Source organism: Bombus flavifrons, chromosome 3, assembly GCF_040668555.2.
Source record: "Bombus flavifrons isolate JBK064 chromosome 3, iyBomFlav1_principal, whole genome shotgun sequence".
NCBI lineage: Eukaryota > Metazoa > Arthropoda > Insecta > Hymenoptera > Apidae > Bombus > Bombus flavifrons.
Genome location: NC_138444.1, coordinates 12,722,494 through 12,734,260, shown reverse-complemented (window position 1 = coordinate 12,734,260; position 11,767 = coordinate 12,722,494). Strand labels below are relative to the sequence as shown.

General features: G+C 32.4%; 1 protein-coding gene and 1 long non-coding RNA gene across 3 annotated transcripts in view; one reads left to right on the top strand and one right to left on the bottom strand.

The window, feature by feature from the left end:
- Nucleotides 1–187: 187 nt before the first annotated feature.
- Nucleotides 188–11,767, bottom strand: part of ckn (CRK like proto-oncogene, adaptor protein) — a 55,359-nt gene continuing 43,779 nt past the window's right edge. For both annotated transcript variants that reach the window (XM_069109885.1, XM_069109884.1), the window contains 6 exons: nt 8,617–8,895; nt 7,480–7,803; nt 6,694–7,031; nt 6,000–6,386; nt 5,302–5,754; nt 188–4,994 (listed from right to left, as the gene is read on the bottom strand). In XM_069109885.1, the coding sequence (XP_068965986.1) occupies nt 4,737–4,994; nt 5,302–5,754; nt 6,000–6,386; nt 6,694–7,031; nt 7,480–7,803; nt 8,617–8,887 (2,031 nt within the window). In that variant the 5' untranslated portion in view covers nt 8,888–8,895 and the 3' untranslated portion in view covers nt 188–4,736. The remainder of the gene's footprint in view (nt 4,995–5,301; nt 5,755–5,999; nt 6,387–6,693; nt 7,032–7,479; nt 7,804–8,616; nt 8,896–11,767) is intronic.
- LOC138178192 (uncharacterized) lies at nt 9,626–11,293 on the top strand. Its single transcript, XR_011172622.1, has 3 exons — nt 9,626–9,749; nt 9,822–9,943; nt 10,053–11,293. It is a non-coding gene; the product is annotated as an uncharacterized LOC138178192 (long non-coding RNA).

Below are 11,767 nucleotides of genomic sequence, written 5' to 3'. Positions count from 1 at the left end.
GAATTTTGCATATTTAATTTCCAAAAATGTATAAATATCCGCAATCTAATAACAAGTTAGAACTGAAACAGAGTATGAAATGTAATTATTTGTTAGGGACTTTATATAAAACTGTCACGTTAAACAGTTAACTTTAAAAAAGTTAAAAATTTAATAATTTGGGAAATAAATATAAACTGACAGTAGCTATTGCTCAATGATTTTTATATTGAAGATGCTACAGTTACACAAACATATGACTGCTCAAATATGGCATATACAATTTGCACCTAAATTTTTAAGGAAACTTAACATCTAAGAGTGAGGAAGTTCAGTGTATCTGTGTTTCATGGACTTCTTTACTCTTTCTCTTACAAGTAACATTACTTAGTTCATAAAAATTATATTACTACCTATCTCGCTTAAAATCAAATTTTCCACAGCAGAAAATATTTGATTTTCCATAGCATCACAATGAAATGATATTTCCTTTACTAATTAAAAAATAAATCTTGAATTAAAAAATAAACTTATATTCTATAGAAGAAATAAAAATTATATTTTATAGTAAACGAAATCAAATAATATTTATTATTTCCTATATAGCCTACTTCTTTTTTCCCTACTCCAATCGTCTCTTGCGAAATAATATACGACAGAGATGACATATACATATGATGTTGCATCCTGCTTATGTTATAATAAAAATATGAGAATCTCTGTTTCCTTACATAATGAGAATCTCATATAACAGGATAATTAACAACTTATTTCGGGTATATACCAAAAAACAATGAGAATGGAGTCTGTCAATTAGTTTTATTTAATTATCTCTTTCATCATAGTCGATAAATCAAGTAATGTATTTAACGTGCATTTAAACAAATACAGAAAGTAGGAGAAGGTCTCAAGGACTCGTAAAATGCAATTAGGCGGGTATTAAATTCGCTGAACAAAACTGCAGCGGCGCATACGTTTGTACAAAAACTATGACTAATTTAATACAAATATAAATATAAATATAAATATAAATATAATTTATATATATATATCTATATTTATATTTGTACTTATCATTTATATTTATATAATATTTATATATGTATAATATGTATACACCATGTAGAAGCAATGTCTTCAGGAATTCTGAATTAGCTGCCTAAAAATCAGCCAATAATTGAATTCTTTTCAATATTATTGATCATTATCAGCTATCTGTAGAAATGAAGAGGCAATCGCTTAAGAATAGTAGATAATATACGTTTTAACTACTTTAGGAATGCCATGAACTGCTTTAAAGCATTTAGTCTAATACATAGTTTCTCAATTTTATTACTCGATTGTATTATTTTAAGTAAACATCTCAGTAACATATTTTATGCATCTGGTCTACATTTTTTACTTACATTGATACTGATAATTAAAATAATACTTTTAGTTAAATAAAGTATTTGTACATCTTTTTATACATAATTTTCTCATCATAGCTTGTTGATACTATATCAATTAAACTTTTGTAAAGTTTCACTTAAAATAATACTTTCAAAGCATCAATGAAATTATTCATAATATTTTTAAAACATTTAATAATTTTCAATTTAAAAATAAATAAATATTAAATAAATTTAATGTTTTAAGTGCATTTTATGCACGAATTACTATATGCAATATCTAGAAACTTTATTTATTCACTTCTTGATCTCATGAAATCTCTGAATTACAGTATAAAAGTCGGCAGTGTGTGCATTATTACCCTCTATTGTATTTTTCAATGTGTATCATAAAAAAGCAATTATTGTAAATTGATCACACGATCTCACAATTAGTATAAAATGTTTCATTTCCTACCAACATTTACTAGTTACTTCATTTTTTCTCAAATTAACATTTATTTTAGTTAAACACCTGCATCATGATATTACCCTAAAGCTTTTATCTTCTTACGTTAATTATTATTGTAAAAACAATTGTTTAAATAAAATAGTATGCTTCTTATTTTAAATTGTTTTAGAATATTCATGATTTTGTGGTCAATTCATAACTTTAGTGTAAAAGGTCAAGCCTAAAACTTAAATAATTAATCATAAATATGAAAACTTAGTGAATCTTGATTAATCTTTGGAAGATTTAAAAATGTTCTGTGTTCAAATATATAGGGCAGCACAAATGATTATACTTGTAAAAATAACTTCATGTAAAAACATTTCTAGTAATTAATAAAATATCTAAACGTTACAAGCCAACTAAATAGTAAATAAAAAATTTGCATTTAAATGCAATAAAAATAAATGCCACATTTATACGTATGTAAATGTATTAAGAGCTTGTGCCACCTTTGATTATTCATATATATGACTTAAAATCAGTTTGTTCTCTTGAAATATAATAATATACAATAATAATAATAAAGAGTAAAAGTAAATAATAATAAATTCATAAATTTGCAGCACCGCAAAACAGTTTCCCTAAGTACACTGCTTAAACTGATATATGTATACCTACTATATATACCTACAGTAGTTAACAAGTCTGCAGGCTACAATAATGTAGCCCCAATATTCAGTTGATTAACCTAGGTTTTAAGTGTGTTTCAAAATCTTGTATATATCCTACCACATTTTCTTTTCTTGTAATGATAGAGCGTAACTGGATTTGAATATTTATAACGAATCATATAGTTAAAAATAAAATACATTAGAATCATGATAGTGTAATTGAATTCATTGCAATTAATTTATGATTTACTTGCGAAACTGATTTGTACAGAGACAGCAATTTATACTCCTTAAAGAATGTAAAATAAGGAGTGTTTTATTAGTAATAACGTCATACTGAAACCTTATATACATTTATGTATGAGAATTCTACGTCCATTTACACATATAAATCGAAAAACCTTTAAAATTTTAATCCAAGTACGAAGTATGTACTATTTACTTGAATGTACCAAAGATAACTGATATGTTAACAATGACTTAAATTGTACATAAGTTTTAAAGTAGATCACAGACTTTAAAATACTTAAAATTTTAAAAATAAGCCATATATGTATATGAACTCTTATGATTCATAAAGAATCTGGAATTATCATATATAAATGTACATGTGTACATGCATATACAGGATAATTCATACAATCGGATACAAGATACAACTTATTGTTAGCTCAATCGCATGATCCACCTTGTGTGTGAGGACTGCTACATACAATTCTATGCACAAGTCTCAGTACATATCAGTATAATACTTAAATTTGGAGTAAACCTGAACACCTTTTATCGACAAGATTCTACTACGACGATTACTTTGATTTGATACATGTGGATACTTTGCACCCCACATGTTTTTGTGCACCATATAACAATAGTGAGTTACATACATCACTATATTAGTACGGATAATAAATATAAAATGTTAATTGGCATACAGTGCATATGATTCTGTATTTAAACTGTATAATCTTGAAATTTAATTGGCAGTCAAATGTTTATGTTGATTTTGTTCTCAGTCTTATGAGAACTATTTTTCAAGTTCAAATAATGGAAGATGTAAGTTTTTTCATACAAACTATCGTAAACTCTTATAGAAATTGTACCATAATATAGTCAAAGATATAATTATGCTTCATCATCAAAACAACATGACTCAATAATATTTTTCTTTGACGTTACTGGAAGAATTATTTTACTCTGGAAAAAGGATACAGAAGTTTACTTCTTTGTATCATACTAATCTCAAAATGTCTAACAGCTCCAACAGTTATGAAGGTCCCAATCTAACATGCTATCGTTTTAGCAAAGGACGGAAGTGGAAAAGGAAATATACTAGCTGGAATGTACATATATCGGTAGCAATGAAGTTTCCAGAGAAAGCGAATCAGTCTTTATGCTATATGAATATAAAATACAAGTGACGTGAAATGTGCATTAAGAATTAGACTACACCGATGTATTCTGCAGTCTTTTTATCATAAGGCATAAGTCCATACTTCCATACATACTTATTTATTAAGTGCAATTCTCTTTTAGCATAATTTTCCTCGTCTATCTATCCTTGTTAAGTTTATCCTCCTACAATTTTATTTTCTTTTCCTTATATAAATTTTATTTAAAAGTGCAAGTTCAAAAATCTGTAATAGAAAACGTTTGTGTGTAACATTAGTATTATTCAGAATAATGTACTGAAAAAAATTATTCTTTAAATATACTGAATAAAAATACTTTAGAGAAATATAAAAATCGCAAAAATTGTGCAACATTCAAGTGTCTCTGGAAACTCCATAGAAAGCTCATAATATTTTGATAGAAAAATAAGAAGCTTTGTCCTATAAAGAGAGAAAGAAGGAATGAAGAAACTGATAAAAATCAAAATTATGGCGTGGAATACTATCCACTACGTTAACTTATACAATTATAACAGGATATTATTATTTGTGTAATGTAACTTATGTTGTAAGCCAACACAATGGAACGTGGCTTAACATTCGTCCAACACCGAACATTCTTTCCTCTCAATACGATCATTGCAATGTATCAAGCTAAAATTTATCGAGTTCATATATGACGTTTGTCTATTTAATCTTGCGAACTGTATGCGTTCATGGTCTACAATATTATACGTCATAGCGTAAGATATCTATGTTTTCGTCATCGACTTTTGTTGCTAAAGTTGTGTTCTTCGTGGTAGTACTAGTAAATAAAAAAAAGAAAGAAAGAACAAAGAAAAATGAGAACAGACGCAAACAAAGGTAGCGATAATTATGAATTCAAGCCTTGACGTTTTTCTTCCTCGAGCATAGCGTCAAGTTCGTCAGTAAGATTTGCAAGCATATTCCCAATATCGTTCAATACATCCGCTGGTTCACTGCCACCGGTGTGATGACTTATTCCATGACCTGACATGTTGCTACCAGTATTACCACTTGCGTATTCTTGTGCGCGTGCAGCTCTTTGTTTTATTGTTCCGGCATTTTCATTTGCAAACGGTAGTGAGTCGGATTCTGTACTGGAACTTGACTGAAAAAATACAGTTAATATTAATATACAATCTACTATTAGTGTTAAGCTTGAGAAATGTTTATGCTCAATTTAACAGCCAGGGTACATATACCCAAAAATTTAAGGGTTATTGGAAAATAAGTTGTCTGAAAGTCAGATGTATTTAATCTTGTGTTTATATACTTCGTTTCTCAGATATCCAATATCAGTGGACTTATCAAGTTACGTTTATGAAACATATAAAATTTGAGCAAATAATTTCATGAATATCCACAGTAACAATATTATATTATTATCGTATGAAATATAAATGAAATAAAACTACCTTAAAACTGGCATCAGAACCATTACGGTGCTGCAGAGCAAGAGAAGCTATTAATTCATGTTCTTCGTTAACATTGACACTGACACTACCCCAAGAACGAGACATAGAAGAGGGTGGTCGATTTATTTGTGGAGGAGTCGATGGCACTGGCGCAGGTGCTGGTGGCGGTGGAGAAGGATGATGGATCAAATGATGATGTTGATGATGATGTATGTGATGTTCCTCGCAAGAGGCAGTTGGAACTGGTCCGCTGCAATCTATCACAACATCGCCAACTCCCGATCCTCCGACCCCTACTCCAGAACCGCTATTGTCTCTAGAGCTTTGACGCCTTGGAGGAGACGGAGGGCAACGTTTCGGAAGATGTGGACTACTCTCGAGTCCGTAAGTTAATTGATATTTATTATCGAAGTCTCTTGGTAGTGACTTAAATTGGCCTGGAGTTGCAGTGACCTATAATGAAGAACCAACATGATCATATTTATGAATACTAATATAAGTTGCAATTATGCGATTCCTTGTGTCTTTTAGGCTAATACTAAACATTTTTCCCCGCTTCTTTCGCTTATCTTTATATATAAATAATCACTGAACTGCGGATATTTACGCAAATTCACGTCTTTATGAATATCCCTTAACTGGTATCACTCTTGCTCTGATTATATTAAAAATTCTTTGTACATTTAAAATTATATTACCTTAGCTACAGGTCGTGGACGAACAAGACAATGTCTAGGTCGCGGAAGAGTTCCGCCACCTGCATCCACTACGGAAGTATCATTTGTAGGAGTCACATCACCGTCTTCGAAGCTGCGTGGACGCCATTCGATTGGCTGTGGATGCGTGGATGGTGCTGGTGACGGAGGATACCCAAGGGGTGCGTCTTCCAAGCTTTCTAATGATTTTCCTCGTGAACCAGACCGACCAACAATGTTATAATCGGCTGGTAAAGCAGCGTACATACTTCTCCACGCAGCTCCAGATGTAGTATCACTTCCGCCTCTCTGAAAAGACCTCAGAACAGGAGAGGAACAATCCTCATCAGGAGATGGCAAGTCAGGACCTCCTCGTTGAATAACTACGTCCTGAAAATATAATTAAGGAGAACCAAATATAAAAACATAATAATAGATATGAAGGAAAGAATTATAAACGCTGAGGGTACATAGCATTTGCTAAAGAAAATAAACATCTAATAGTCGACTCGTGTGCCAAGACTAGTATTGTTGGAATTATGGGTCATAAATGCTATCACGACTCACATATATTAAAGAGGGTTGTAGGGTAGAGCAATAGTACATGTTATATCATCATCATCCGAATGAAAACACAGAAGACGATTAGACGTTATATTTTAGCAACTAATAAGATATTATTAAAATATTTCTTTACCTGTGTTTGTCCAGGATGCGGCGGTAGCCGAGCAAGATCGAGCGGCTGTATACGTTTTCCAGCACGAATATCCTTAACTCTCTTAATTGCCAATAATAATTTTTTCTGATGGCCAAGACGTACGATACCAATATCTTCAAGATCTTCCCAAGTGAGAGTCGTCACATCTTCAACTGAACGCATACCCTGTTGATGAAGAGCACCAAGATATTCTTCGAGTCGCAGAAGCCTGAGCCACTCTTCTAACGAACCAGGAATATGTTCTGGCAAGCCATCTCCTATGTTTAAATTATCTATTTCCGCCTTCAAGCGTTTCCGATGATTAGGCTGCTTAATTCCTGCAAGTCCATAGAGTCTTAAATATAGTCTTTTAATCATAGACATAGATAAATTAATCGGTAAGCATAAAATATAAAGGAATATTTAGAACTTACATAATTAACAAAGCCATAAATTTTGTAATATCTCAGTGCATCATTGTGACTCATGTACATATCACAATGCAAATCTCTTAAAGTAGTATTATTTAAAATTGTATTTTAAATTTATTTAAAGAAATATTAAAAAATTATTTAAAAAACTTGGAAAATAGTAATATTAAAAGAAATAAAAGTTCAGATTTATTTTTATCATGAATACTTTTCAAAAATATACGGAATTCAGATATGAAAATATTAAAACATCAAATTTTTTTTTATTTGTTGAATGCATTTAAATTTGAGTTCTCAATTTCTAATACACGTTTAAGGTATATAACTGAATTGATTATATCGAATATAGATTTACCTATCCCTGTCAAATCTTCTGGCGTCATACGCGTTATAGTAGCTAGATCATAACCAGCGGAAGCAAACAATGGAAAGTATTCCTCGAATTGGAGTTCAGTCAACCAAGCGTGAACGACGTCGAGATCCGCCGGTCTGTCCGGATGGCTGCCAAGTGAGCTTATAGAACACCTGGGAGATGAAGCAAGAGCACCAGGTCCTCTAGGGCCCAAATGATATCCGGAGGCTCTTCCAGAATCTAATGAAGCGGTAGAATGCCTGGAACCCGAACCTGATCCTGAACTACCTGGGCTATCTCTTCCAGGACTTTGAGTCATATCGATTCCTAGAAAGAATATATAAAAATTACTTTCTCCTTTCAATTAAACAAAACATTGATATCAGTTATATCAGTCATATCATAATTTACAACAATGTAGTATCGTGGAAAAAGGGCCTGTGGCGGCACTTGACAGCAAATACCACCACTCGACACTAAGTAATGTTGAACGACGATGGCGCAGTGGTTAGTGCCTTAGGTTACAAACATTCGGAACCCGGGTTCGAATCCCGGCGATCGGATTCCGATTTTTCTTCCAAAATACAAAATATGTATACCCAGCAGCGACATCTACACCCTAAGCGGACACTACGATACTATAACAATATTTGAAGATTTAATTCTTTAACTAAATTTAATACCGTACATTTCTTTCCTTTGGGAACTTATATAGATTTACAGTGGCTTCAAACTATCAAGTACTAATTATTAATTTTCTATTAAATAAATTGTAATCATTTGTATATATGTATTTCTGTGCTAATCAAAATTCTATAAATTCACGCACTTGGTAACAATCCCATGTTTGATCCTCTTCAATGGTAATGTGTGTAATATTCAAAATAATGTTATATATTTCATGACTCAAAATTTATCTATCATCACCTTACACTCTGATCAAGAAACAATTACAAATTATTATTTATACGATAATCATAAATAAATACGAGGAGAAACCACTTTATGTTTAACATAAACACAGCGGAGATATAGTCTGATAGAAGGGGTGGATAAAGAATGGTAAAGGAAATAACATTATCGCGAGCGTGTAGCGATATTATCGAATTTCGTAAGGCAGTAATTCGATAAGGATCGCACCTTGATCCTCGGCGTGGGCATATTTGCCGACGACTGGTGGAAAGGCAAAGCCAGGGTGGGTAAAAATAGGCCCCGGACTCTTTCCAGATGGCACACCGTAAGAACCCTCGTCCGTTGTTCCGCCTGGTCCACTTCCGGGCAGGAAACAGCTATCTTCGCTGCTCGCATATCCAGCGGAACCAAACGAGGAGCCAGAATGTCGAAATACATCGGGTACAGCCGGTGGTGCCACTTTCTTCGCCTGGGTCACAGCTTTGGACGGCCGGTTCATGCCGCCAACTGCAAAAAAAAAAGCAAAAACATTGAAGCTTAACTATGGTGAATTACGAGCGCAAATAAAAATCTAAATATGTAACGAGGAAAATACATTTTGATTTATTTTCTTGGTTCAAAATGATATTTGATATGCATCATGAGAAACGTATCTGACAGACACCGTCCCAAATCATGAGAATCAATAGTGTTTCTCAAGACTACAAATTCGTAACTTATATATTATATGTTAATAAATCCATCTTTTTTCATTTCTTGGCTTTTATAATCGAAGCTTAACGCTTTGACAACCGGCTTTAATTCGCATCAAATATTATTTTTGCTACGTTTGTAACTTCGAATACTTAGGAAATAGTAGTTCGATGTTCGAAAATTGTCAACAGCTTGGAATATGTGGCAAATAGAAAGGTGGGAGTAATCATTTTAAAGGAACGAACAGATGCGTATATCGTGCGCTATTAGTTAAGTGCGTGCGTGGCGCTAGTGTCGCGTCATAGTGAAGATGGTAGTGCAGATCTTACGAATGATTTCTTTTCGAGTTGCAATTCTTGAAACTTGCACCTCAGAGAAAGCGTTTCGATGTAGGTTACTCGAGCAAGAAGATAAGCTTTGCTACGTGGTCTCGTTCGATCGAGAACGCGTTCAGAAATTTCTGTTGCGCTTTTAATCGAGACGTGTATTATAGATAACACTTTATAAATTAACATGTAACTTTTGATCAATTATCTTCGATGAAATTGTAGATCTTCGTTTAACGACTATGTTAAATATGTTAAGAGGGTTAAATAAGAAAGGAATGTGATTTCGAGAGGACTTTATATCCTATATGCATAAGAAAATAGAAGGAAATTTGTGAAATCGTAGGTATATTATAAATGTTTGTAATCTCTTCATACAATCAAATTATAAATATTTTTCCTATCTTCGTACAGTAGAATATAGAAAACCGCAAGAATATGAAGGCTTCCTTTAATAATTAACAGAATTCCAGAGGTTTTGAAATTTCCGGGATCAAGAATTACACGTTACATTTCTGTGTGGAAAGTTTTTGCAGGTATTCCGCATATTATAACGTTTTTAAATATTTCAAGTTTGCTCTGGTTTAGCCTTTGGTTAGGTAGCAGAGATTTATTGCTTGATTTAAATATATCTACGTGTTACAGGGTATAATTTCCACGCCTCGGCAAACGAACAGAACTCCGAGATTTATTGAAGATAATTTATAGAATATCTGACTAATAAATTTGCGAAATTCGAAAGCGATAAAGGAAATGCCATCGTGCCGCAACGCTGATAGAAAAAGCAGGCGCGGCAAAGATTTCGTTAATGTTAATAGCCATCTACAATTAAATTAAAGGAAAAGTATTCAACATAGATAAATGTTTATCGATATACTTGCTGTTAATAGAGCTACATTTTTCATTTAGAAAGATTAAATGTGCACGGTAAAATCCGCCGATACTTATATATTGTAAAAATCGATATTCTAATGGAAACTATCTCGAACGTACTTTCCTTCTAGTTAGTTTCACCTAAAGTAAAAACTTAATTTGACTAATCGATGTACTTTTTTATGATTATATTAGCCACATCCATATTCATGAAATTGTATCGTGTAAAATATCAGAAGTTGAAATGCTTTTTAGGTTTAACGAGCCTGCCGGACTTTGCATTTAAATGATCGATGAATGACTAGGAAATGTATGAATGTAGGAAAACGTCTTAATCAGCCCGGGGCAAAATTACAAAACCTTTGATGCTGTAGGAGTAACAGGTATCGAGAGCCACGAACAGAGGCGTTCTACATTAAGTACATACAATTAAAGTAGGCCAAGACATACTAAGGTATGTAGAGCAGTGGTCTGGAGTAAGCACAGAGATTATTTTATCAGCGAGATTGTTGGTGTCAAAGCAAACGGGACGTTACGTGAAGCGCCAGATGCACCTATTATCGTTTCCTTTGAAAGTTGCTTCTTGGTACTATGATAGTACGTTCGATATCAAAATTAATAGGGAGACATGGATGTTCAAGCGAGAGAACGTTCATTTTTTTCTCGCGTTGAGAATTACATACTCGGTATTTTTTTCGTGCTAAATCGCTAGATTGAGAATCCTTATGCAACGCTAACCTGCAATGCAAGTAGAGAACTAGAATGTAAATGGAGATTTGTTTCATCTGCTAATAATAAGAATTCCAACTAAGCTACCACAGCTTGGATATTTTATACGTTTCTGTAAACTTATGTACATTAGAAATTCTCACATTGACAACTGTACAGTCAATATCTTTCTGATACTGAATCACTAGATTATTCGTTTTTAAGCAAACGTATACTTTTATAACGCAAATAGAGAAGTAGGATATAAATGGAGATATGTTCCAGCTACTGATAATAACAATTATAACAGGTACTGCAGTTTCAATATTTTATATGTTTCTGTAAATCTATGTACATTAAGAATTCTCACATTGAGAATTGTACATTCAGTATCTTCTTGGAGTTCAATTACTAGATTGTGAATTTTTGTGCATACCTATACTTGTAGAACTCAAATAGAGAAGTAGAATATAGATGGAGATTTGTTCCATCTACTGATAATAACAATTATAACAGGTACTGCAGTTTCAATAATTTATATGTTTCTGTAAACCTATGTACATTAAGAATTCTCACATTGAGAATTGTACATTCAGTATCTTCTTGGAGTTCAATTATTAGATTGTGAATTTTTGTACAAATCTATACTTGTAGGACTCAAATAGAGAAGTAGAATATAGATGGAGATTTGTTCCATCTACTGATAATAACAATTATAACAGGTACTGCAGTTCCAATATTTTATATGTTTCTGTAAATTAAGAATTCATTACATTAAG